At 47.1% G+C, this 26,302-nt stretch overlaps 2 protein-coding genes across 5 annotated transcripts; one reads left to right on the top strand and one right to left on the bottom strand.

Moving 5' to 3' along the window:
* Positions 1-2,496: 2,496 nt before the first annotated feature.
* Positions 2,497-7,104, bottom strand: JAGN1 (jagunal vesicle mediated transporter 1). Of its 2 annotated transcripts, XM_084840588.1 has the most exons (3): positions 6,985-7,104; positions 6,252-6,365; positions 2,734-4,133 (listed from the first exon to the last, which is right to left on the bottom strand). In XM_084840588.1, the coding sequence occupies exons 2-3, from the start codon at positions 6,272-6,274 to the stop codon at positions 3,671-3,673; spliced, it is 486 nt and encodes a 161-aa protein (XP_084696714.1). In that variant the 5' UTR covers positions 6,275-6,365; positions 6,985-7,104; the 3' UTR covers positions 2,734-3,670. The 2 variants fall into 2 exon arrangements, with proteins under 2 accessions (XP_084696713.1, XP_084696714.1); XM_084840587.1 differs by lacking the exon at positions 6,252-6,365 and having other exon boundaries at positions 2,497-4,133.
* A 298-nt stretch (positions 7,105-7,402) lies between these two features.
* RPUSD3 (RNA pseudouridine synthase D3) lies at positions 7,403-25,597 on the top strand. Of its 3 annotated transcripts, none has more exons than XM_084840584.1 (9): positions 7,403-7,557; positions 11,975-12,117; positions 13,856-13,900; positions 14,569-14,665; positions 16,072-16,179; positions 17,804-17,888; positions 18,153-18,279; positions 19,760-19,899; positions 22,525-25,597. In XM_084840584.1, exons 1-9 carry the CDS (start codon positions 7,484-7,486, stop codon positions 22,762-22,764), a joined length of 1,059 nt encoding a protein of 352 aa, XP_084696710.1. In that variant the 5' UTR covers positions 7,403-7,483; the 3' UTR covers positions 22,765-25,597. The 3 variants fall into 3 exon arrangements, with proteins under 3 accessions (XP_084696710.1, XP_084696712.1, XP_084696711.1); XM_084840586.1 differs by having other exon boundaries at positions 7,403-7,544; positions 22,525-24,804; XM_084840585.1 differs by lacking the exon at positions 7,403-7,557 and having other exon boundaries at positions 11,787-12,117; positions 22,525-24,804.
* The last annotated feature ends 705 nt before the right edge of the window (positions 25,598-26,302 follow it).

Below are 26,302 nucleotides of genomic sequence, written 5' to 3' on the forward strand. Positions count from 1 at the left end.
ATGGCATTCTGAGAATGTACAACTCTTGCTGAATACCCTGTCCTCTTCCAAAGAGATGGAAGTAGTACTAGAATGTTATGCCCAGATTATAGCAGCAGTCGAACCTCTCTTATTTTGGAAAGGCCAGTCAAAGAACCAGAGGCCAAAAGAGGGCAATCCATGGTTTGACATGGACTGTAGGAAACTTAAGCAGGAAATTAAAAGACAACATAAATTCCTAAGAGACAGAGGTATAGTCCCTTTACCACAGTCCTATTTGGCACTGCGTAAATTATATAAAAATACAATTAAAGAAAAAAAAGCAAGAGCATGCTAGGTTGCAATGGGTGGAACTAGCATCAGCACTCGAAAGAAATGATAGACCTAGATTTTGGCACCTTACTTCAGACTTAAGATACTCTGGGACTCCATCGACTCTGTTATTACGACACATGAATGGGAACGACACTTCCATTCCCTCTTTTATGATGAGATGGCCTGTCTTCCCCCATTGCAGGAGGAAGACCCAGAATCACCTAGTTGGCCCCCAGTCACCTGTGAGGAAATAGCTATGCTGATACGGAAGTTGAAGCACGGAAAGGCCCCCGGAAGGAGTGGCATTTCACCAGATTTCTTGATCGATTATCCTCATTGGTGGATCCCAATGTTAGCAACCTTATTTACACTTATAGATAGAACTGGGAAATTTCCCCAAGATTGGGCAGTGGCTATTGTAGTGCCTATTTATAAAAAGGGCAATTGGTCAGACCCTAAGAATTATCGCCCTATAAGTCTACTGGATGTTATAAGTAAATTGTATGCAAGACATCTTTTAGATAAGCTGGAAAATTGGGTGCTCAGGGAGAATCTCCTAGTTGAAGAACGAGCAAGCTTCCGATGTGGCAGATCTACAGTAGACCATTGTTTTCTACCAAAATATTTGGCTGGGAAATATACATCTCCCACTTATCACTCATTTTTTGCTGCATTTGTAGACCTTCAAGCAGCCTTTGACTCTATTATCTAGACCCTGCCTTTGGCAGAAGTTCACACTTTTAAATGTGGATCATAAATTGCTCAGGAGAATACAGGGGCTGTATGAGAATTCTATCTTGCGTGTGAGAGAGTCTTCAGGTGATCTTTCAGACCCCATTATTGTTAACAAAGGAGTGCGCCAGGGATGTTTGCTTGCACCTCTTTTATTCAATCTATATCTTAATGATATGGTTCCCTACTTACCTAATCCAGACTTCTTCCCACCTCTTTTAAAGGACAGGAATATTTCAGTGTTATTATATGCAAATGACGCTGTTCTCCTGTCATACACCCAGGTGGGGATGTGTAGGCTTTTAAGAGCCCTAAGCTCATATTGTGTGAGAGAAGCCCTTCATGTCAACTATGAAAAAACTAAAATCTTAGTCTTTGGCAAAAGGAGGAAAAAATACCGATGGCAGCTGGATAACCACCTGCTTGATCAGGTCAACAAATATAAATACCTAGGAGTGACATTTCAAAGTTCAGGATTTTGGTTGGAGCACTTGAAAGCAATAGCTCTAACAACTAATGCAACTAGCAATGCCATTCTTCGTTTTGCTGCTGGACCAGGTGGTAAGATGGTGGCCCCTTTAATAGAGATATACAAGGGCAAATTACTTCCCCAAATATTATATGGGGCACCTGCCTGGACCCATGCTAACATTGCTTCATTGGAGTCAGTGCAGCGTAAATTTCTATCCACAGTACTCGGGGTTCCCAGATCCACTTCTAAGGCCATTGTCTGACTAGAAACAGCTTGCCACTCAGTGGGAATGCTTGTCCAAAAAGCTGCCACTTTCTTCTGGGTAAAGATAGTGTTCCAACTGGCCTCCCCCTTGGTCTTATTAGCATATGAAGCTATGGGAAGGGGCTCATGGGCAGACAAGATAACCACATCTATCTCTTAGTTGGGCTTTTCACAATCATATTTGCTTGCAAGGGGCTATGATAGAGCTAAGGATGAGATTTCAAAGAGGTTACAGGATGCTGATATTCAAACAACAATGGCTGTTGCTGCTGAAAGTCGCTCTAACAAGATCTATAAAAGCATCATGTCCTCCCCGGGGAAGGCTCCCCCGTATTTGATTTCCATCACCTCACATGAATTGAGATAGCTCATGACTAGTTGCAGATTGAACTCACTCCAATTGATGGAGGTGAAGGCACGTTATAGGAACCATCATGGCATGAGTGCAGATTGCCCAGCTGGTTGCCCCAAGGTAGAGGACATGGTACACTTTCTAGCAGAATGCCCATTGTATATCGATTTGAGGAAGCAATACCTTGAGCCCCTATTAGCTGTGCTTGAGGATACTTCTGGTGCAAGCATAACTCGATTATTATTAGCTGGAACAGATCATTATACATCATACAGGACTGCTAAGTTTGTCAGTCAAGCCCTGGAGAGGCGAAAGTCATTGACTGTTATAAAAAAACTAAATCCGTAAACATGGTAATAACATTCCGGCAGATATTGTTTTAGGATTTTAAAATGTTTTTAACTTGCTCTTGTTAGTTATTTTATTAATAATTTGTACTTCGTTCTCCCTTTTGGGTTGATGTGAGAATTCTATTTGTTTTGTGTGCGGATGGCCTGATTGGCTTAAAAGCAATAAACTGTATATAAGGCAGATACAAGAACGAGGGCGGATCTAACCTCAGCAGCTAGATGCGCCTGCTACCACCCCACCAGCTCACAAAAAAACCCAGCTGCAAGATTCTGCAAGTTATTTCTTTATTTGGTGCACAAGCGCACGAAGGGGATGCTGAAACCCACTGGCCAGGAATGAGGCAGCAGCAGCAGCGTCTCTGGGGCACCCAGGCAGCCCACGGAAAAGGCGAAGGGATTTCTGAGCAGGGACGGGATCCCAAAGGGCAGGCAGACTACACAAGCAGGGAAGGCAGGCCGAGCGGAGAGAGGCACTGTCAGTCCCGCAGGCCAAAGTCCAGTGCTTGGCAGATGCTAGTCCATTGTTGGTAGGGAAGAGGGCAGGGGGAAGCGAAGCCTGACAGCCACTCTCTGCTCCATCTGGAAGGCCAGCAAGGCAAGAGGCCTTCAGTCCACCAGGACAAGGAAGAGTAGCTACCCCCGGGGAAACGGCTGCACGCAACACACATCTCTCGAGAGTGCCGAGGCCGGTCGCAGTTTTGAATGGGTATTCTAAGATGGGTGTGCGCAAAGGATTCCTGGCCTCGCTGTGAGCGCTCTCCCCCCGCCCCCGCCCCCACTAGCATCCAGTCCGCCACAGCGCAAGTCAAGAGGATGGAAACAGTTAGTCTTCTGGAGAGCAAAACTGCCTGGGCGTGGTCCAAAGTTCATTCAAACCAGCAGGAGACACCAGAACCTCTTGCCGGTCCATGCCAGGTGAGGATGGCGTCTTATTTGAGGGTACCAGCTGCTTCTCCTTTAGGAGGATGCCCCAATTCCCTCCCAAAGCAGGGATGTCCTGAGCCTGCAACTCCCAGCCTCCGCCAGAGCAGGTTGGAAGAGGCCCACAGTTTCCGCCCAGCTCCCACTTGGCATCTCCCATCAGCTTGGCTCTGCGGCGATGGCAGGGAAGGCCAGCAGCACCCTCTGCTTGGGGAGGGTGGCCCCGGGCTCCCACCCCTCACCCCAAGACAGCATGGCATGCATACAACTCCCCGGCCGTTTTGCTCATTTCTTCTTTTTCTCCTGCGTGCTGGTGAACCAGGAGTCCAGGAGCTTCTTGCTGTAATAAAGCTGCCAGCCGTGCACCTGCACAGCCACCACCACCAGCAGGTACATGATTGAGACAGCGGAGAAGCCAAAGATGAAGCGGTAGGCCTTGCCATGGCGGTAGAGCTGTTGCGCCATGGGGAACATCTCCATGCTGCCATAGATGAGAGGTGCCACCGAGAAAAGGCCGGTGCTGATCATGGAGATCACCAGGTAGCTTATGTTGTTCCGGGGAAAGGACAGGAGGCCAAAGAGCGAAGGGATGATGCTGAGCAGGTATGGGTACTCCCACTGGTAAGGCACGGCCACCTGGTCGTGGGGCAGGAGCTTGAAGTGAGCCACACACATCTGTGCCACCAGCAGCAGCCATACTGCCACCTGCATGTAGATGAGTTTCTTAATCTCAGACTTGAGGGACACGCTGTGGAAAGCAGAGAGAGAAGGAGGTGACAATGGTGATCAAGAGGCAATGCTACAGATAATCGCAAACATGGTGGTGGGACAGGCTGTGCTGAGGCAGGTGAGGGGGGGAGTGGGGCCATTCCACTAGCCCTGCTTGGAAGGCTTCCCTCACAAAGGTGCCTCCTCCCTCAGCTGTTGCCACTAGCAGCCATCCAGGCTGTGCTTAGGGAGTTGGGAGGGGAATTAGGGCCATTCCACCAGCCCTGAAGCCCACCTCCATGAAGGTTCCTGCTCCCTCAGCTGTCATCGCTAGCAGCCATTACAGCAGGCTGTATTGAGGAAGATGAGAGGGGGAAGCAAGACCATTCCACCAACCTTGCTGAAAGCCTCTTTCCCCCCCTCGTATTCCTTTTTCCTTGTGTGTCATGCCTTTCTAGATTGTAAGCCTGCGAGCAGGGACGGTCTTCTTTTACTGATTATTTATAAGCTGCTCTGGGAGACTTTTTGGCTGAGGAGTAGGATAAACATACTCTAAATGAAAAAATACTCTAAGGGCGCAATCCTATGTATGTTTAGACAAAGAAAAGGCCTACAACTCCCAGCATGGCTGGCTGGGGCATGGTAGGAGTTGTAGGCCTTTTCTCTGTCTAAACATGCATAGGACTGTGCCCGAAACAATAAATAAGCTCAACCTGGTGAGAAACCAGCCAGAAAGACATAGGCTAGAAGCTAAAAGAAATCTGAAACAGGGAGAACTTCCAGGTGTTGTTAAACACCTATCAGGTTTCATACCCTAGAACAGTATTCCCCAAATTGGGGCCCTGCAGATGTGTTGACTACATACTCCAACATCTACAGCCACTGGGCTTAATGACTAGGTATGATGGGGACATAAATGATAACCTAGCATAGCACAAAGTACCTCACTTTGTGTTACTTACTTTATATATGAGAGGTGCAGAAACTCCAGCCTTCAGGGCAGCAAGCCCCACCCCCTGGGTGAATCTTCTCAGAGGGCATCCCTGCCCCACATCCCCACTATTACCTGCAGCCTCAGAATGGAGATAACAGTGGGGACTCCCCTGCTGGAGCACACCAACAGCTGAACCCCCAATGTTATCTCCAATTGAAGATCAGAGATAACAGCAGGGATGTGAGCAGCCAGAAGAGCCCAGTGCAGCTGAGTCTAGCTGTCCCACCTGTCCTAAGGTCAACATCAGTCAAGCAACAAAATCATGGACTTTCTGGAGCAAAATCTTCAAACTTGACAAGCCTATATTACTAGCATTTAACGTAATTATTTCCACAACACTTTTAAAGTGTAAAATGCTGTACTACCCTGAGATGGTATCTTTACAACAATTTAAGGCATAATCCTTTGCATGTTTAGACAGAAAAAAGTCCTACAACTCCCAGCATACCCCAGCCAGCCATGCTGGCTGGGGAATGCTGGAGTTGTAGGACTTTTTTCTGTCTAAACATGCATAGGATTGCACCCTCAGCGTGTGTGTTCCCGATTTTATAAATGGAGGCAGTCCAAGACTTGTTGTTGTTCAGTTGTTAAGTTGTGTCTGACTCTTCGTGACCCCATGGACCATAGCATTCCAGGCCTAAGGTACAAGAGGTTTAGATCTAGCCTTTCACCAAATGGCTTTCAAGGGCATTGTGGGGGAAAAAAAACATTGATTCAGGCAAGAATGTTTGGACATCACAAATTAAAACTGTATTGCTGTGGTGACAGTATTTTGAAGAGTGGAGAATGCAAGAATAAAGTGGATGTTAACTGAGGTGTAAGATGCACAAGTCTGTACAAGAAAGGTTGAGTGGAGACCAAGTTGTCAACCTCCTGACAAAATTCCTGCATCTTTATCAGCTTCTCAACACGCAGAAATTCAAGAGAGAAAGCTTTTCCCAGCCTGCAGATACAGTGAAGGAGAATGCTTCATCAGCTGAATTTCCACAGGTGCCAAATCTTTATTTACTTATTTTTATTTAGTTAATTTACTTCAGCTCTTCAGTTGACAAAGCTCCCAGAGAGGCTGACATACAATCAATGAAAAGGCCCAGGAGTCTTCCCAGAAAAAGTTGGTAACTATAGTAGCAGGTTATCTTCTGATCACCACCTTCCCTCCCATACCTTTTTCTTCCCCTTTGTCTCATTAACGAGCAAGGGTGCTTCCAGATGGAGGGTTGCAAGTGCTACCAATAAAGAGGCTTGCGCAGCAATTCTGTCTTATCCTTAATGGATTTTCTGCGGTAAGGCAAAAAAGAGACAGAAGCAGCAACGGGAAAACATGGGAGGATTACGGGTGGAACATGTCATTGCCTGGACCCCTGTAAAATCATGTTAATGGGGCAGGGCAATGGCACTATAGAAGCATCATCTGTAATGACACATCATTTAGGGTGCAATGCTATGCATATTTAGACCAAGAAAAAAAAAAAAGCTCCTGTAACTCTCAGCATACCCCAACCAGCCACCCTGGCTGGGGTACGCTGGGAATTGTGGGGCTTTTTTCTGTCTGAACGCGCATCGGCTCGCGCCCTTATTTATTTAAAGGGTTTATTTTGTACCCCGCTCTTCAGCTGGAAAGACTCCCAGATTTTTAAAAAACGGCCATGAATTGTCATATACAACAGGGCAGCATGCTTTCTCCCACCCGCTCCGTCGTGGCAACCAGGGGGTGGGGAAACCCCGCCATAACCCCACTGCCAGAGCAAGCGGCCAGGTACGTGGATGTGGGACCGACCCAGGGAAGTCCCCAGGACGGGGCGCCTGCAGGCTGGGGGCGGAGGCGACACGCCCGCGGCGGAGGCGGGGAAGCGCTGCGGTTGTCCGGCCGAGCGCGCCCCGCGTCCCCCACCCCCACCTCATTTGGAAGTGCTCGGCCACGCGCTCCCGGTGCCGGAAGTCGCTGCCGTCGGTTCCCGTGGCTCGAGGTCCCGCACGGGAGGCCATCTTTCGCGAGGGGCGGACAGCCGACGTCAGGGCAGGCAGAGAGCCAAAGCGCGCATGCGTACCCGCTGATGATTCTCTTTATGGCCCCATCTTTCCCTCCTCCCCGGCGACTTTCCGTTCGAAACGGCGGCTGTTCTGTGCCTTTGGAGGATAGACTCTATGGTTACTGCAGAACGGGGTGGTTTCCTCGCGCGGCCTTATTTATTCCTTGCCCGGCCTCTCTGGCTTTCCCCTCCAGGTGGCGCTGCACAATCCCTACGCAACGGAAAGAAGGCGGGGGAGCTCTGCTGTCGCCGTTCTTTAGTGTGAAACTACATCTCCCGGCAGCCACAGCGTCAAGATGGGTTCTTTTTGTACGCACGCGTGTGTGTAATGGAGCTCACTGCTTTTCTTCCCTTCGGTCGCTCGTGATGTTCCGCTCCAGCGCTTGGTGCCTGGTTGGCAGGCGCGGAGGGTCGTGGGCGCCCTTCAGTACGCGTGCCTGGTAAAGTGTAAAATGATGCACGTTGGGGCAAAAAATCCCAACTTCAAGCATAACCTGATGGGATCTGAGCTAGCAGTGACCCACCAGGAAAGAGATCTTGGGGTTGTGGGGGACAGTCAATGAAGATGTCAACCCAGTGTGCAGCCGCTGTAAAAAAGGCAAACTCCATGTTAGGCATAATTAGGAAAGGAATCGAGGATAAAACTGGCAATAAATCTGTGGTGCAACCACACCTAGAATACTGTGTACAGTTCTGGTCACCACACCTAAAAAAAGATACTGTAGAGCTGGGAAAAGTGCAGAACAGGGTAACTAAAATGATCAAGGGCTGGAGCAACTCCCCTATGAAGGAAAGTTATAACAGCTGGGCTTGTCTAGCTTGGAAAAAGGGCGAGTAAGGGGTGATGTGACAGAGGTGTATGAAATTATGCATAGCGTGGAGAATGTGGATAGGGAGACATTTTTCTCCCTCTCTCATAATTCTAGAACCGGGGGTCATCCCATGAAGCTGATTGGTGGGAGATTCAGGAGAGATGAAAGGAAGGACTTCACACAGCACATAGTTACACTATGGAATTTGCTACCGGAAGATGCGGTGATGGCCACCAATTTGGATGGCTTTAAAAGAGGGTTAGAGGAGAAGGCTGTCAAATGGCTACTAGTCCTGATGGCTATATGTTACCTCCAGTATCGGAGGTATTGTGCCCAAGTACACCAGTTGCTCCCCTTCATGGATCACTGCCTTGTTGTGGCGAAGGGGCTTGCGTAACTCAGTGAAGCCATAAGCTATGCCATGCAGGGCCACCCAAGACGGACAGGTCATGGCAGAGAGTTCTGACAAAATGTGGTCCACTGGAGAAGGAAATGGCAACCCACTCCAGTATTCTTGCCAAGAAAACCCCATGGAACGTATCACAAGGCTAAAAGATATGACGCCGGAAGATGAGCCCCTCAGGTCGGAAGGTGTCCAATATGCTACTGGGGAAGAGCAGAGGGTATGTCCAAGTAGCGCCAGAAAGAGTGAAGCGGCTGGGCCAAACCCGAAAGGACACTCAGCTGTGGATGTGTCTGGTGGTGAAAAGAAAATCCGATGCTGTAAAGAACAATATTGTTTAGGAACCTGGAATGTCAGATCAATGAATCAAGGTAAGCTGGAGGTGGTCAAACATGAGATGGCAAGATTGAACATCGACATCTTGGGAATCAGCGAACTAAAATGGACAGGCATGGGCGAATTTAATTCAGGTGACCATCATATCTACTATTGTGGGCAAGAATCCCTTAGAAGAAATGGAGTAGCACTCATAGTCAACAAAAGGGTGGGAAAAGCAGTACTGGGGTACAATCTGAAAAATGATAGAATGATCTCAGTACGAATCCAAGGCAAACCATTCAACATCACAGTAATTCAAGTCTATGCCCCAACCACTGAGGCCGAAGAAGCTGAGGTTGATGGGTTCTATGAAGACCTACAACACCTTCTAGAACTAACACCAAAAAAAGATGTCCTCTTCATCATAGGGGATTGGAATGCTAAAATAGGAAGTCAAGAAATCACCGGGATAACAGGCAAGCATGGCCTTGGTGTACAAAATGAAGCAGGACAAAAGCTAATAGAGTTTTGCCAAGAGAACACGCTGATCATAGCAAACACTCTTTTCCAACAGCACAAGAGGCGACTCTACACATGGACGTCACCAGATGGTCAATATCGAAATCAGATTGATTATGTCCTTTGCAGCCAAAGATGGAGAAGCTCCATACAGTCAGTAAAAACAAGACCTGGAGCTGACTGTGGCTCAGATCATGAGCTGCTTCTTGCAAAATTTCGGCTTAAATTGAAGAACGTCGGGAAAACCACTAAACCGTTCAGGTATGACCTAAATCATATCCCTGATGAATATACAGTGGAGGTGAGGAATAGATTTCAGGGATTAGACCTGATAGACAGAGTGCCTGAGGAACTATGGATGGAAGCCCGTAACATTGTTCAGGAGACAGCAACGAAATCCATCCCAAAGAAAAAGAAATGCAAGAAAGCAAAGTGGCTGTCTGATGAGGCTTTACAAGTAGCTCACGAAAGAAGGGAAGCGAAAAGCAAGGGAGAAAGGGGAAGATATACCCAACTGAATGCAGAGTTCCAGAGAATAGCAAGGAGAGACAAGAAGGCCTTCTTAAATGAACAATGCAAAGAAATCGAGGAAAACAACAGAATGGGAAAGACTAGAGATCTCTTCAAGAAAATTGGAGATCTCAAGAGAACGTTTTGTGCAAAGACGGACATGATAAAGGACAAAGAAGGCAGGGACCTAATAGAAGCAGATGAGATTAAGAAGAGGTGGCAAGAATACACAGAAGAACTATACAGGAAAGATCTGAATGTCCCTGATAGCCATGATAGTGCGCTCACTGAACTTGAGCCGGACATCCTCGAGAGTGAAGTCAAGTGGGCCTTAGGAAGCATTACTAACAACAAAGCTAGCGGAGATGACAGTATTCCAGCCGAGCTATTTAAAATCCTAAAAGATGATGCTGTTAAAGTGCTGCATTCAATATGCCAACAAATCTGGAACACTCAACAGTGGCCACAAGACTGGAAAAGGTCAGTTTACATTCCAATTCCAAAGAATGGCAACGCCAAAGATTGTTCAAACTACCGCACCATTGCGCTCATTTCACATGCCAGCAAGGTGATGCTCAAAATCCTACAAGCTAGGCTTCAGCAGTATGCGAACCGAGAACTACCGGAAGTACAAGCTGGGTTTAGGAGAGGCAGAGGAACTAGAGATCAAATCGCCAACATGTTCTGGATCATGGAGAAAGCAAGAGAATTCCAGAAAAACGTCTATTTCTGCTTCATTGACTACGCTAAAGCCTTTGATTGTGTGGATCACATCAAACTGTGGCAAATTCTTAAAGTGATGGGAGTACCAGACCACCTTACCTGTCTCCTGAGAAACCTGTACGAGGGTCAAGAAGCAACAGTAAGAACCAGACATGGAACAACCGATTGGTTCAAAATTGGGAAAGGAGTACGACAAGGCTGCATATTGTCACCCTGCTTATTTAACTTATATGCAGAGTACATCATGAGAAATGCCGGGTTGGATGAATCAGAGGTCAGAATTAAGATTGCTGGGAGAATTATCAACAACCTCCGATATGCAGACGATACCACCCTAATGGCAGAAAGCGAAGAGGATCTAAAGAGCCTCTTGTTGAGGGTGAAAGAGGAGAGTGCAAAAGCTGGTTTGAAACTCAACATTAAAAAAACGAAGATCATGGCATCTGGCCCCATCACTTCCTGGCATATAGAAGGGGAAGAAATGGAAGCAGTGACAGATTTTACTTTCTTGGGCTCCAAGATCACCGCAGACAGTGACTGTAGCCATGAAATTAAAAGACGCTTGCTCCTTGGGAGGAAAGCGATGGCAAACCTAGACAGCATAGTCAGAAGCAGAGACATCACCTTGCCGACAAAGGTCCGTCTAATCAAAGCTATGGTTTTGCCAGTAGTAATGTATGGCTGTGAGAGCTGGACTATAAGGAAGGCTGAGCGCCGAAGAATTGATGCTTTCGAGCTGTGGTGCTGGAGAAGACTCTTACGAGTCCCCTGGACTGCAAGGAGGTCAAATCAGTCCATCCTAAAGGAAATCAACCCTGAGTGCTCATTGGAAGGACAGATACTGAAGCTGAAGCTCCAATATTTTGGCCACCTAATGCGAAGAGAAAACTCCCTGGAAAAGACCCTGATGCTGGGAAAGACTGAAGGCAAAAGGAGAAGGGGACGGCAGAGGATGAGATGGCTAGATAGCATCACGGATGCAATGAATATGAACTTGAGCACGCTCCGGGAGAGAGCGCAGGACAGGAAGGCCTGGCGTGCTATGGTCCATGGGGTCACGAAGAGTCGGACACGACTGAACGACTGAAAAACAACACTAGTTGCTGGGGTCTTCGGCAGGAGGGTGCTGTTGCACTCATGTCTTGCTTGTGGGTTCCAGGTCAACAGCTGGCTGGCCATTGTGTGAACAGAATGCTGGACTAGATGGACCCTTGGTCTGATCCAGCACAGCTCTTCTTATGTTCTTATGAGAATCCTCAGGAAGCAGCATGAAGAAACTCAGTGGGGAGATGGGTTGTCACGCATTTTTCTTATTTTTCTCCCTACCTCTGGCAAGGGTTGTGTTGCATGATAGCTAGAGGAATGTAGGGAGCTTAAGTCAGGCTGGCTAGGTACACAGTAGAGCAGGGGTGGGCAACATGCCCCTCCAGATGTTTTGGCCTACAACTCCCGTCTGTCCTCACCTTTAGCTATGCTGGCTAGGGCTGATGGGAGTTGTAGTCCAAAACATCTGGAAGAGCACGTTGCCCGCACCTGCAGTACAAGCTCTTTTTACAGTTTCCCTTCTTGCAGGTACCAGTTGCTGCTGAAGCAAAGAGGCTTGGGAAAGCCAATGGCAGAGAGTTCTGGCCGAGTGAGTGTCTTGGGGCCCAAAGGACCACTGGACCGTGAGGAACTGCTGAGGCTACTGGCAGCATCAGTGGTGCACAGAGATGGTATGTATGTTGTCTCTCATAATACCAGAGCCGGGATGGACCCTCCAAATGCTGATGGACAACAAACACCATCATCCCTGACCATTGGCTATTCTGATGGGCTGATGGAGTCCAACCACATTTGGAGGGCCAACAGGCTCCTTGGCCCTGTACTAGCTCTTGGGATCATCCAGTGATACTGAATGGCAGGAGAGCAAAAGAGAATATTTTTTCATGCGATGTGGAGTTCACTGATGGGATTTGCTACCCCTACAGGTAATGATGGCCACTAGCTTAGATGGCTTTGGAAAGAGATTAGACAATGGGGCTGTATGGGGAGATCAGACATTGGAGTGGGGGCTGTGAGGACGATAGCTCAATGATGGACCACATGTGTTGCATGCAGAAGCTCCCAGATTCAATCCCGGCCCCCTGCCTGAAACCCTGGAAAGCCATTGCTGCCAGTCAGCGTTGGCAATACAGGGCTATATGGACCCACGGCCTGACTCGGTATAAGGCAGCTTCCTGTGTTCCTAGGACAGGTCTGTTGATGGCTACTAGTCACGATGATAGTTAAATGGAAGCTCCATGTTCAGTTGTAGTTTGCCCCACCAAATGCCAGTTGCTGAGGGGCAGTGACAGGAGAGGGCTTTTGCCTTGAGTCCCTGCTTGTGGGTTTTCCAAAGGCATCTGTTTGGCAAAGAGGGGGGCTTATCGAGTGGGCTACCACATTCTGCTTTATAGGTCACACGTTGTATTGGCCTGGTGTACGCTGATGGGCGGGGGGAACCTTGAGTAAAGACCCTATGAATGACCATACAGATGCCTGGACATCCCTGTCAAGGGATTCTACATTTTGCAAGGGAATCCATTCTGCAAATGTAGGAAATGTGCAGAATGTAACTTCCATGCTTTGTAGAACTGATGCAATTGTACAAGTTCCTATTGTTTTTCTTTATCAGTCTTCCCCAAGCCGGTGCTCTTGAGATCTCTTGGACAACAACTCTCATATCCTTCAGCCACCACATCTGGAGGGCAACAGGTTGGGGCAGGCTGATCTGTGTATTCTCCTTCTCTCCCCCTTCACTCTCCCTGCTAGTGATGTGGGTTTTCCAGAAAATGTTGAACTGGCATTGAATTGTATTAGCAAATTAAGGTAATTTGCATCAGAAAATTTTCTGTTTCCCTAGATAGTGATCTAATTTAGCATGCTTATTTTACTTGTATTTCATAAACAACAAATAAGCATACACCCCAAGTGAACGACCTGAAATATTTGAAGGGGGAAATCAAATGTAATGGTTATGTCATGTAGACCTTTTCATTGGAGTACTTGTAAAAATTTAAAGACAATAGCATGTCCTTCCCTTACATTTTGTTTAAATGTAAGGGAAAAAGCAAAGGTACTGAAAACTGCGGACACACTAATAAATTTTAGCAACCCAAAGATATGTCAGCATGACATCTGCAACTTTGGAACTGCCACGCTTGCCTATTATTGTCATTGGCATCCATTCATAGTTACTAATGGACTTGTGGAATGGGAACACGGACTGTAGAGAGGAATGGGGAGTTCTACTGTTAGCAAAGAAGCCCCGTTCCCTAGCTCCTGAAAATCCTACACACGCCCTCCCTGGCTTTGGAATGGTGGCTGAGGCCATCAACACGTTTTTGAGGGTTGCTGTGACACCTACAAAGGCTTGACTTGAAGACACCCTGACGCTTGACCCCAAAGCCACTGCTTTGCTTTGTATTTCAGATGCACTCGTGGCCATCAGCAAACCCCCTGGCTTGCCTGTGGCAGGTATGTAGTGTGATAATTAGATGTGCTTAAATGCTGCTTTGTTGTACTAGGTCAGGGGTCCCTAATGTGGTGCCTGCAGGGACCTCCAGTGCCGCCCGCAATGCTTTCCACTCCTTGCCCCCTTCAAAAAAATTTTTTAAATAAAAAGTCTGGGAAAGGTTAGGGTAGTCTTCTTTCTCTCACTTTCTAACTGCTAACCTTGCTCTTTCTCTCCCCCTCTAGACCTTTGCCTTGCTATATCCCCCTCCCTCCCAGCCTCTAGCCTCGCTATTTGCCCCCATCTCTTTACCTTGCTATTTTTCCCCCCTCCCACCTGCTGGCCTTGCTCTGTCTCTCCCTCCCAGCTTCACTGTTTTTCTCCCCCGACCCCTACCTCTTTAGTTCACTTTTGACTAGCCAGACCCCCACGGCAGCCATTATGTGACTAGCCACATCAACCGTTGGAACTATTTTGTGGTGATGCCCACAGCAGTTTATCAAATTCCCAAATGTGCGCATAGGTTCAAAAGGGTTGGGGACTCCTGTACTAGGTGTACTGCCAAAGTGGAAATGAATCAAGCAGGCTGAATTGTCATGTGTGAGGGAAACTGAACCACTGCCGCCGTGCCTAGGTGGCCAGGCTCTGTTGTGACATGGATGTGTTTTCTCTTCTTCCCTGTCTACAACAGGCAAACCAGGGGAACTAACTTTTCTGTCTCTTCTACCGGATCTGAGTGAGAAGCTGGGCCTCCCACAGGATCTCCAGGTGATCAAAGCTGCAGGAAAGTAAGTCACTGAGGCAAGGTTTGGGGGGAAGAATGTGTAAGGATAGGCAGCCTGGCACCCTCCAGATGTTTTGGACAGCATCTCCCCCAATTAGCCATACTCCAAAATACTTGGAGTTCACCAAGTTGCCTAGTAGGTTGTGTATGGTGGGATATGTACAGTTTTATTAATGTAGAAGACACATGGAACTCAAGGCAGCTCATGGGATTCCCAGGTAGTCTCCCATCCAGGCACTGACCAGACTGAGACCTGCTTAGCTTCAGCATGGATACTGCATCCAGTGCCATCAGACCACAGCCTGGGCATTCACTGAAACCAAGAGGGGAAGGGTCTTCTGTACAGCTCGGCTCTGTGTGCAAAAGGGTATCCACTGAAATCTGATTAGAAGTATAGTACTATAGGAGTATCCATGGGACAGGGGTTGTAGCTCAGTGGTAGAGCACATGCAGTAGGTCCCAGGTTCAGTTCCCAGCATCTCCACATAGGTCTAGGAGAGAATCCTGCCTGAAACCCTGGAAAGCCACTGCTGCCAGTCGGTGTTGACAATACTGGGCTAGATGGACCAGTGGTCTAACTCAGTATAAGGCAGCTCCCTACGCCTCCTACATAGATGGCCTGCATGACAGCTTCAGTTTTCTGAGCATGATCCAGTACCAGGGCTTGGAGTGATGCATTGGAGAGCTGGAGCAGCGGTCGAGGGAGTAATTTTTGGAGTAAGTTGCTCCAGAATAGAGCTGGTGCCAGTGGTCTGATTTACTTCCGAACTTTCTTTAGTTATTCCCCAAAATGGTTGCTGAGGAGAGGCGGAAAGCCTTGTGATTGGCTCTTGTGAGCATAGAAACCTTGGTGTTGATGGTTATGGTGTAGTATGCAGGTTAATGGTTTTTGTTTTGTTAATAGATTTTAGGTTTACGATGTCACTTTTATTTCATTTGGCCTCTTTTATTCCCCAAACCAGCCTTCCCCAACCTGGTTCTCTCCAGGTAGACCATACATGCGTCCTGGCTGGGAACAATGGGAGATGTATTCCAGCACCATTTTCCCCATACCATTTGATTGATTTATACTGTGAGCCCTCTGGGGACAGAACTGTTAACTCTGAGACAAACAGCTGGAAGCTGGTCTGAACCCAGAGGGTAGGGCAGGCTAGGCTATAAATGAATAAATGAAATGGAGCGGTGAAGCTGCAGTCATAGAGCTGAAGGGGAAGTGTGCTGTGGCTGTCGATGTCTTATGTCTGATATTGGAAAATGTCCTGGACCTGGGTTCAGATCTCATCCCTGCTATGGAAGAACTGAATAGCCTTAGGCATGTCACTTATTTTTCAGCCTCCATGCATAGAATGGGATATACTCGTGGCTTATGTCAGAGAATGAATATTTGTAAAGGACTTTGTACCTCCCTAGGGAGAGTTCTGGACTTGTTCTGCTATCAGGGTGCCCGAGCACCTTCCAATGTCTCCAAGACTTCTTTGTTAAGAGCCAGAGAGCAAAACTTCCAACCGCTACCTACTGGTGAGTTACGACTTTCTAATTTCTTCCTGTTTCCACTGATGGTGTGTAGTATGTGGAATCCTTAAGGGAAAAGGGGAGAGGGCTGTAGGCATCCATCTTGCCTTGTCCATTTCTCTCACATCATAGAATCATAGAACAGTAGGGTTGGAAGGGGCCTACAAGACCATCGAGTCCAACCCCCTGCTCAATGCAGGAATCCAAGTCAGGGCATCCCCGACAGATAGCTGTCCAGCCTCATCTTGAATGCCTCCAGTGTGGGAGAGCCCACCACCTCCCTAGGTCATTGGTTCCATTGTCGTATTGCTCTAACAGTCAGGAGGTTTTTCCTGAAGTTCAGCCGGAATCTGGCTTCCTGTAACTTGAGCCCATTATTCCATGTCCTGCATTCTGGGATGATCGAGAAGTGATCCTGGCCCTCCTCTCTGTGACAACCTTTCAAGTACTTGAAGAGCGCTATCATATCTCCCCTCAGTCTTCTCTTCTCAAGGGTAAACATGCCCAGTTCTTTCAGTCTCTCTTCATAGGGCTTTGTTTCCAGTCCCCTGATCATCTTTGTTGCCCTCTTCTGAACCCTCTCCAGTTTGTCTGCATCCTTCTTAAAGTGTGGTGCCCAGAACTGGACACAGTACTCCAGATGAGGCCTAACCAGTGCTGAGTAGAGGGGAACTAGTACTTCCCGGGATTTGGAAGCTATGCTTCTATTAATGCAGCCCAAAACAACATTGGCCTTTTTTGCAGCCACATCACATTGTTGGCTCATATTCAGCTTGTGATCGATAGCAGTTCCAAGATCCTTCTCGCTTGTAGTGTTGTTGAGCCTCATATCCCCCATCTTGTAACTGTGCATTCGGTTTCTTTTTCCTAGGTGCAGAACTCGGCATTTAACCCTATTGAATTTCATTCTGTTATTTTCTGCCCAGCCCTCCAGTCTATCCAGATCACTTTGAATTTTGTTTGTCTTCCAAAGTATTAGCTATCCCGCCCAATTTTGTGTCATCTGCAAATTTGATCAGCATTCCCTGCACCTCCTCCTCCAAGTCATTCATAAAAATGTTGAAGAGCATTGGGCCCTGGACTGAGCCCTGTGGTACCCTGCTCGTTACCTCACCCCAGTTTGAGAAGATCCCATTGATAAGCACTCTTTGAGTCCGATTCTGTAGCCAACTGTGGATCCACCGGATCATTGTTTCATCTAGTCCACTTTGAGCTAGTTTGCTCATCAGGATATCATGGGGCACTTTGTCGAAAGCTTTGCTGAAGTTGAGGTATATTATGTCCACAGCATTCCCACAGTCCACAAAGGAGGTTACTTGATCAAAAAATGAGATCAGATTCGTCTGGCAGGATTTGTTCTTGACAAATCCATGTTGGCTTTGAGTAATCACTGCATTGTTGTCAAGGTGCTTCCAGATGGATTGCTTTATCATCTGCTCCAGAATTTTCCCAGGGATTGATGTCAGACTGACTGGTCTGTAGTTCCCAGGTTCCTCCTTTTTACCCTTTTTGAAGACAGGGACAACATTAGCCCTCCTCCAGTCATCTGGCACTTCACCCATCCTCCATGATTTCTCAAAGATAAATCCACTAAGTACAGCTGTCTTGACAGTGACCACTCTCTTTACAGCGCTGTCACTACCAGGATCCCTGCGGCTTTGGAGGGGGAAATCTGTACAGGCCTCAAGCTGATGCAGGTTGAAGACATTAACCTGGTGAGGACAGGGTTAATAGAGAGGGTGGAGGGGCTTTTTGGGTGCAGCTCTACAGAGCTTGCTGCTGCTGAAGGCAGCAGGGGTTCGGTGGTCTGGACCATGGAGGGCCAGCTCAGGTCCCCAAAGAGCCCTGGCCCATCTGGTCTGGCCCTTTCTGGGATCCAACTGGGCACAGGGATTCCTTGGGCTCTGTCTGGCTGCTGAAATGACTAGTGGCCGGCAGGAAGGCGGCATGCTGACTCGTAGCCTCTGTCTGGGTTGCAGGTGGTGCCCGTGGCTTCTGCGTCTAAGCGCAGCCTCAAAAGGAAGGAGGTAAAAAAGACACTGACACTCTACAAGGTGCTGGACTCCTGCGACGGCTGTGCCTTGCTGCAGCTGCAGCCGTTGTCGGGTGCGTTATGGGGAGGGGGAGCAACTGTGGCGGAGACACAGCCTAAGGCAGCTGCCCCCAACCCGGTGCCCTCCAGATACGTTGGACAACAGGGCCATTGGCCATGCTGGCTGAGGATTGTGGGAGTGGGAGTCCCATGCATGTGGAGGACACCTGGTTGGGGGCGGCTCCCCCAAAGTGTGACTGGGACACGCGTTATGTTGTGGAAAGCAAAGTGAGAAACTCGAGAGCAGCCAAAAGTGGGACAGCTCAGTAACAGCTGCTTCCCATTCAACCAGAGACATTCCTATCCTGAGAGTAAAGCTGTGCAGCACACAGTTTAGAACCTGAGACAGCAACCCCTTAGCCTTTTTTAAAAGGGTCAAGTCTCTAGTCCTCGTGTTTGTAGAGAAACATTCAAACAGGGTCATTTCAAGTTATTTTGGCGCCCTAGGCAAGGCACAATTTGGAAGCCACCCCCCGCCCCCCCGCTTGCCAGTATTGGGTTCATCGGGGACAAAACACGAATTTCCCGCAATATTGGTATCTTCTATTTTTGATGTCTTTCTTTTTCGCTGAAACATATATTCATGCCACTGTAAAGTGCTTTAAACGTTTGGAGCAGATGCTACTTTACGGACACACAGCCACTAAGGGCCCTGGAACAGTGCAACGCCGTGTCCCCGACTGCTCCAGTGCCCTCAGTGGCTGTGCACCACCACCCAAATTAGTGAACTGGCTGGTTCAGTTTGCTGCCTCTCATGCTAAGGATATATTGTGATTTGAAATGGCACGCAGCTGCAGCCTGGACTGGCCAGCACAGCACTTTATTGCGTTGCCCAGCTACTACTGCTATTGCCTGGGGGTCATTTGGCGCCCTGGATCCCTTGGTGCCCTGGGCGACTGCCCACTTTGCCTCCCCCTAGAAATGGCCCTGTGTTTAATGTACATGAGAACTGTTTACTTGAATTCCCAGAGGCCAGATGGGATGTGGTCAGGTCCTCCTGTGAGAGGGGATGGGGCCAGTTTGTCCCTCTATTCCTCCCTGGCGCTTTTAGCCTCAGCTTCTTTCCCCTTATTTTAATTTCAGTTCCTTTGCTCTTATTCTAGCCTAGCCTTGAGTCCAGAAGTGCTCATTCTGACCTGAACCATTCTTTTTTTCACTTGTCCTCTGCCATTTGGCCTCTCGCTAGCACATACATATTGTGGAAAACACTGCATGGTGTTTTCCACAATAAAAAAGAAAATAATGCAACTAAGGAAATAAGGAACAAAATAATGCAATGAAAACAGTGCCTTTTAGCAGCCCTTATTCGGACTGCAGAGTCTGGGTTTCTTGGCAGTTACAGTTCTTTTTAATGGATCTTATTTTTGGATGCTGTACAGCACTCCTGCTCCAAAGTATTTACGAGAGCTTGGACTGAGGGTCACACCTTATGCATCGTTTGCCTGGCGCCCTACTCTGGACCCCCTTCTGATATTTTGTTTTTCTCTCCGGCAGCCTTCACTAGCCAGCTCCTGGTGCACCTGACCCTGATCCTGAGCCCTGTGCTAGGTGACCATGTGTATTCTTCCCGCGTGGGGACTGTCCTGGGAGAGCCCTTCCTCTTGCCTGCTGAGACTACCCTGCCTCGGATACAGGTACCAGACTGTGGACATGCTGCCCTTCTTGATGTTAGAGACCTAAAAAGCAAGGCAAAAAGACTGGGGCCGAAATACAAAACATGCCAGAATATTTGCTTAAAAGCCAGCCAAATGATTGGTAGTTGGGGAAAGGGGGTGTAGCCTTTTGGGGACCCCTAAGGGCCAGATTGGGACCCCAGTGGTTTTAGTGGATTGGGACCCCAATGATTTCCCACCCCTGGCCTAAGAATCTGTCTTGCTTGCTGCATGAACCAGGAAGTACTCCCTTCATGCGAGCTGTCGCTTCTTAATAGTAACTGGTACTTTGCTTTATTTCTATTTTAAACTGCATATTTTAAAACATTATAGCTATAGGCTGACCCTGGTGTTAATGGTGCAAGAACTGTTGAGTGATTTTCTTAGGTTTATCGAAACCTCACTTTATATTGTTAAAAGTTCTAATAATTCATTACTATTTTTTAAAACGTCAACCTCACCGTCTCACAATAACAGGTAATGGACTTATTTTTGCAACTAGCATGAGTATCAGATTGGGTGATGGCTAAAGTTTATTTTTTGGTGGCTCTAACATGGGTTTTTAATACCTTGGTTAATTGACCAAAGATCAGTCAAACGTCCAAGCCTGTTCCATGGAGACCTTTTGTCTGAAGTAACCTCATTGCCAGTTTTACATTTTCCAGTGAGTCTTGCCCAGTAACTCTGTCCAAGGGGGTGCACACTTCTCATTTTGCATACATCCATGCATGTGTTATTCTATGCACACACACAGTCACACACTTTCCCCTGCGAGTGCCAGCTTGGTTCCAGGGAATGGGGGAGACAGAGGCGCTTCCACCTTTTGCAGGTAACGTCTTCCACTTAGGAGTTAAAAATGAGAGAGACAACCCATAGATATGGTGCTGGGCTGGGGCAGGAGCAAAGAGTGACCAAATTGGTAAGAACCAGGACAGGGAATTACAAGGGACCAGAAGGCAAGTGGTCTTCTGTGGCTTGAGTTTCACCATCCATCCTTGGATAACAGAGCCCAGGTTTGGTCTAGCCATATGTGCAGCTCAGAACTGGGAGTCTCTCACTTGGGGTTTCATCTGGTGTGGGATGGAATGCTACTTATCCTTGAGACCACACCTGTCTTCACTTCAGGTTGGTTGCACTATAGCATTGAACATAGACTTGGGACTTGATGAGCATCACATTTCCCATCTGTGAAAGTAGGAATAGTAATGACCTATTTACTGATCCAGGTGAGACTGAATGAGCCAGTGCAACTTAAGGACAAAGTAGACATGACACACAGAGATCCATGATCAGGATCTCCTTTGTGTTTAAAAAGTGTGTGTGTGTGTCTGTGGGTGTGTCTATGCACAGTTGAGAATTGGAAGTCTCTCTTGTTGTTGTTCAGTCGTTAAGTCGTGTCTGACTCCTTGTGACCCCATGGACCATAGCATGCCAGGCCTTCCTGTCCTCCGCTCTCTCCCGGAGTGTGCTCAAGTTCATATTCATTGCATCGGTGATGCCATCTAGCCATCTCATCCTCTGCCGGAAGTCTCTCACTTGGGGTTTTATCTGGTGTGGGATGGAATTATATTTTGGGTGCAAATCGTATGCATGTTCAGACAGAAAAAAAGCCCTGCAACTCCCAGCATTTCCCAGCCAGAGTTTTAGGCCTTTTTTCTGTCTAAACTTGCATAGGATTGCACCCTTATATATCATTATATAGATTTCTACTTTGCCTTTCTAATCAGTTATCCAAGGAAGCTTACATCAAAATATAGATCTATAAAGCCATCAAAGTGCTGCTCAATGAAATGGCAATAAAATAAACAACAATAAACCAAAGCAGTAAGATAATTCAAACTGGCAGCAAAACTTAACCAGGGAAACTTAACCAGGGAAAACTTAAGCACAGGAAAGTAAGGAAGTTCTGGCTTGGTGTTTAAAGGTGAAAGGTGCACCTCTCTTGGGAGAGTGTTCCACAGTCAGAGGGGGGGCGTTGGGATGAAGCATCACCTCTCCAATGGCCCTGCACCTCAAGTCTGATGACAGGGACACATGAAGCACAGCCCCCAATGAGAATCTTGGTAAACAACCAGGTTCATAGAGGTGAAGGCAGCACTTCCAGGCCCTCAGCTCCAGGCTCTTTAGGATGTAGGGCTAATTAGCAGCCCTCTGCAGATGCTGCTCTGAAATGGCACTGGGGATGGGTGCTTATTGCCATTTCCCCATTCTGAATCTAATCTGCCCAGCTATAAACTACTGGGAAGGGGGGGAAAAGACAGGTGCCATACAGGATCTTCAAAGCAGCCAAGCAGGGCTTCTAATTAGTGTAAAAAGAATTAAACCCCCCAAAAGGTGATCTTGATCATATGATTTACCGCACTGTATCTAAAATATTGTGCCTGGACACAAGAGATCCCCAAGTTCCTGCTCCATGAAGGAGCTGTCTGGTCTTGGGCTCAAGTCACTGATCCTTCACTTAATGCACCTTCCAAATTGGTTGTAAGGAGACTGTCACCTACCCATGAGCTAGAATGGCAAGACAGCCAAGGGAAAAATAAAATTGGGATTGTAAGCACTGTGCTATAGACATGATTAACTTTAATAATTCCCCCCCGCCCCGGGTAGGTACTAGAAGATCCTCTGCTGAAGAAGCTCCACCTGCAGCAGCAACAGGTGCATCGCTTGCCGCTTCACCTCCACCTGCACCAGCTCCTCCTCCCTGCCACTGGCTCCTCCACCTCCAGCACTCTGCTCACGGCCCCTCCGCCAGCTTTTTTCCTGCAGACACTTTCTCTTTTGGGACTTGTCTTGCCACAGGACAAGCAGAGAGAGAAGACATCCAAAGCATTTGCCCCAGCCCAGTAACTGCGGTCTGCCCTGGTCAGGAGGATGCAGGAGCTCGGACCAAGGGAGGGAGCCTATTGCTGCAGAAAGGAAGGACAACCTTGCCCGCTGCTGGCAAGATGCTCACAGAGCTGATGCAGAAGCGGGGCTGGGGAAGTTTCCAAGCAAAGCCCTCCTTCCTAGCCCTTGCTGGTCTAACCTGGAAACGGAAGCTGTTTCAAGGTGCGCTCACTCTTGCTCTCTTTTTGTAACGCATACATGAAGCCAGTTCCAGGGCAGCCTTGGTTCTAGGATTTCTGTTTGTCCTGAGGAATGGAACTTCGATGACCTCCAAACCAGCACCTCTCCCCTGTGTGCACGGAGGTGACACAGCAACATCAGCCAGCAGCTCAGTTCAGGTACTGGCCAGAGGAGGCCAGGCACGCCCAGTGCCTCCTGCTACCAAAGGGAGTGCTCCACTTCCATTAACTAACTTAAATGGTGTTTATCGCTTCTCACCCTTTTGGCTAAGATCAAGTGTAGTGGTATTTATGGATTCTGTAGACTGGGGGGATTATGCTCATTACAGCGCTGAGACAAATGTGCTCAGCATTTTATCCTGATAGATGAGGCAGTGGCAGCACCCACCCGTTGGATTGCTTGCCAGGAGGCTAGCAGCAGAGGCCTTGGACACCCAGATACTGCCACTGTCCTCTGAATGTGAGGGTAGGCATCTCTCCTATTTAATATCTGCATTTGCTAAATGCAAATTGCAGTCCTGAAAATCATGCAAAGGAGTGGATTTGAATTTCTAGTACTGTTTTTAACAAATCAGGTACTCTAAAAGGATTGGATCCAGATCATCTGTTCCATCATCATCAGGATACCTCTGTGTCCTCTGCTGAAGCTCCCCCCGTGCCCTCCAAATTCTTCCAGAGGGTCCCCCAAACGTCCAGAGCAGATTTAGAGGGTGTAGGGGGCGGGGGACAGACAGAACTTCTGCTTTGCCAGTAGTCGTCTTCTGATGGTGGATCCAACCCAGAGTATATATGTATTTTTAAAATGTTTAGATCAGGCTTCAGTATCAATATTCTCAGGTATATCAATATTGTTACTATTTGTTATATTATTGTATTACAATATTATTGTAATACAATAATATAACAAATAGTAACAAACAATTTAAAAACAAAACAGCAGATAAAAGCTGGCAAAAATAAATCAGTTTAATAATTAAAAGCCTAAAAGATCTTCAACTAATGAAATGATAAAGAGATAGTAGAATAAGTGCCAGGTGCAAAACAAGGTGCAACTACTGAAAAGGTCTTCTCCCCAATCACCACCCGACCACCTCCTGTGATCTCAGCATACAGTAGGTGGATGTAGAGACAGGAGTATGTAAGCTTTTAAATTTCACAGGTCTCATACTTGGGAAATAGTTTGACATCTGCTTAAAAAGGTCTACACCTGGCAGCTAGCTACTTTTTAAGTTCTTCTTTGTGAAGGAACCTATGCAACTCAAAAGTTTCTCTTCTCCTATACTAACACAAATTGATTGAATAAACATTTACTTTCCCTAATAATTGAGTAGTAAGATTGATTTGGAAACTACTGAGCTGATACAGTTCAGTATAAGGAGTTTGCCACTTATGGTAATAGGCAAGGACTTTAAATGTGGGTGTTTAGCAGTGCCAGATGGTTATCTTACTTTACAATAGCTTTCTGTCAGCAGAGTAACTTGAGAGCTTCGTTGAACTACTGGAGTGTAAGAAGGTGTTTAAAGCCAGGTAGCACAAGATAGCAGTTATCAAGTTCCACCTGTTTTCTTTTAAGGTTGTATGATAACAAGATTGTTCAGGTTGTATTCAGACTTAGGGAATGTTTGTGAAATATGTCCAGTTGTGTGTTATGATGCACATGTCTCCAGGTCCTTTGTACCTCCAGGCCTGGGTACAACCATGTTACTTGGCGACTTTTTCCTTCTCTTCTAAAGGTGATGGTTGGCACTGGAAGAGATTTGGAGTAGCCTCCCCAGTGAAAAGGAGGGGCGGGACCAGGGCTTTTATTGATAAACATGCATCCATGCTGATAATATGAGCTAGTATTGTTTATTTACTGCTCTGCAGAAGCAAAATCGCTGTTGTGTAGGAAGCTGCCTTATACAGAGTCAGGCCATAGGTCCATCTAGCAGTGTTGTTGACTCTGTCTGGCAATGCCTCTCCAAAGTTTGAGGGAGGAATTTTTCCAGCCCTACCTGGAGATTGAGTTGGGACCTTCTGCCTGCAAAGCAGGTGCTCTGATTACAGAGTCACAGCCCCTTCCTAACAACTAAGGTTTATTCTTCACTTAAGGCTGGAGTGTCAACTTATTTTGGCCCAAAGCCTTTCTTACAAAATCAAGAGCTACACCATTCTTCCCTCTTCTCCCCACACTGTCACAAAACTCCATGTGCCATAAAAATGCAGCCTAGAGTTTGCTCTGGCTGGGTTATTATTGGGTTTTTTGAGGGTCATTTCCCCCTCCAACAAGCCATGCTACCCAGGACATTGTTGGACGCCATGACAAACTGTGCCCAGGTAGGTAATTAGGCTAGCGGTGTCTGGCACACGCTGCCGATTTAAACAAACCACTGTGGCTTGCTTGATCATGCAAGCTGGCCCTGAGTAGCAGTTGCAGAGCAATGAAGTCCTACACCCAAACCTCTGAAGTCTCTCACACGCAGACACGCCAAAAACTGCCAATACAGCTGGGGGGGGGGGGGGGGTTACACTGTTTGCCATTATGTACGAATGACCACCACCTTCTTTATTTGTTCTGTTTTGAAAGAAAGCAAACCAATAGAGCTCTTTACTCGAAACATTAAAAAACAGTTCTACAAAGATTAGTTGAATACACTACAGAAGTAAAATTTATTCTCTTTTACAAACTGGAACTCACAAACCACTCAACCAACAAAATACTGATGGTGTAAAAAAGATAGAACCATCATGGAAGATTTCATACATAACTGTATGATGTATGTGTTCCTAATTATCTTCAGTGATTTGGGAATCAAGGAATGACAGAAGAGATGCATCAGACCTACCATTTCTAATCTTTAATCAGTGAGTTTAGAGAGTCTGTAGAGTTGCCACTTTTTTTCTTTTTTACTGCCCCTGCTCTTGTGCCTTTAATAACTTTGTGAAGTGTATCAGGTGAAGCTTTTTTCACCTCTATCTATAGCAGGGAAAGAAAGTTTTACTTGCTGTATGGCTACATGTCAGCCTGATATTAAGCATGAGAGCAGACTAATGATAAAAGATAGCAACCTGAGGAGGGGTAAGAATAAGAAAGTTATAGTACTACAAAACATACTAGAATATGCAAACTAAAAGACATGATAATCAAATAACCACAGTCTGCAGACATACCAATAATAAAAAAAATTCTTCCAGAACTACCACCCAGAATCTCTCACATACGAAGCTGTCTTAGAGCAGGTCAGGCTAAATGTGTCTACCGAGCCCAATGGCCCTTGGGTCCCTTGCCACTGGCCTAGAACTTCCATCATCCCTAACCAGCATGGACAATGATCAGGGAT

This window comes from Heloderma suspectum, chromosome 2, assembly GCF_057233095.1.
Source record: "Heloderma suspectum isolate Gila_16-S chromosome 2, 16-S_ref, whole genome shotgun sequence".
NCBI classification, from domain to species: Eukaryota; Metazoa; Chordata; class Lepidosauria; order Squamata; family Helodermatidae; genus Heloderma; species Heloderma suspectum.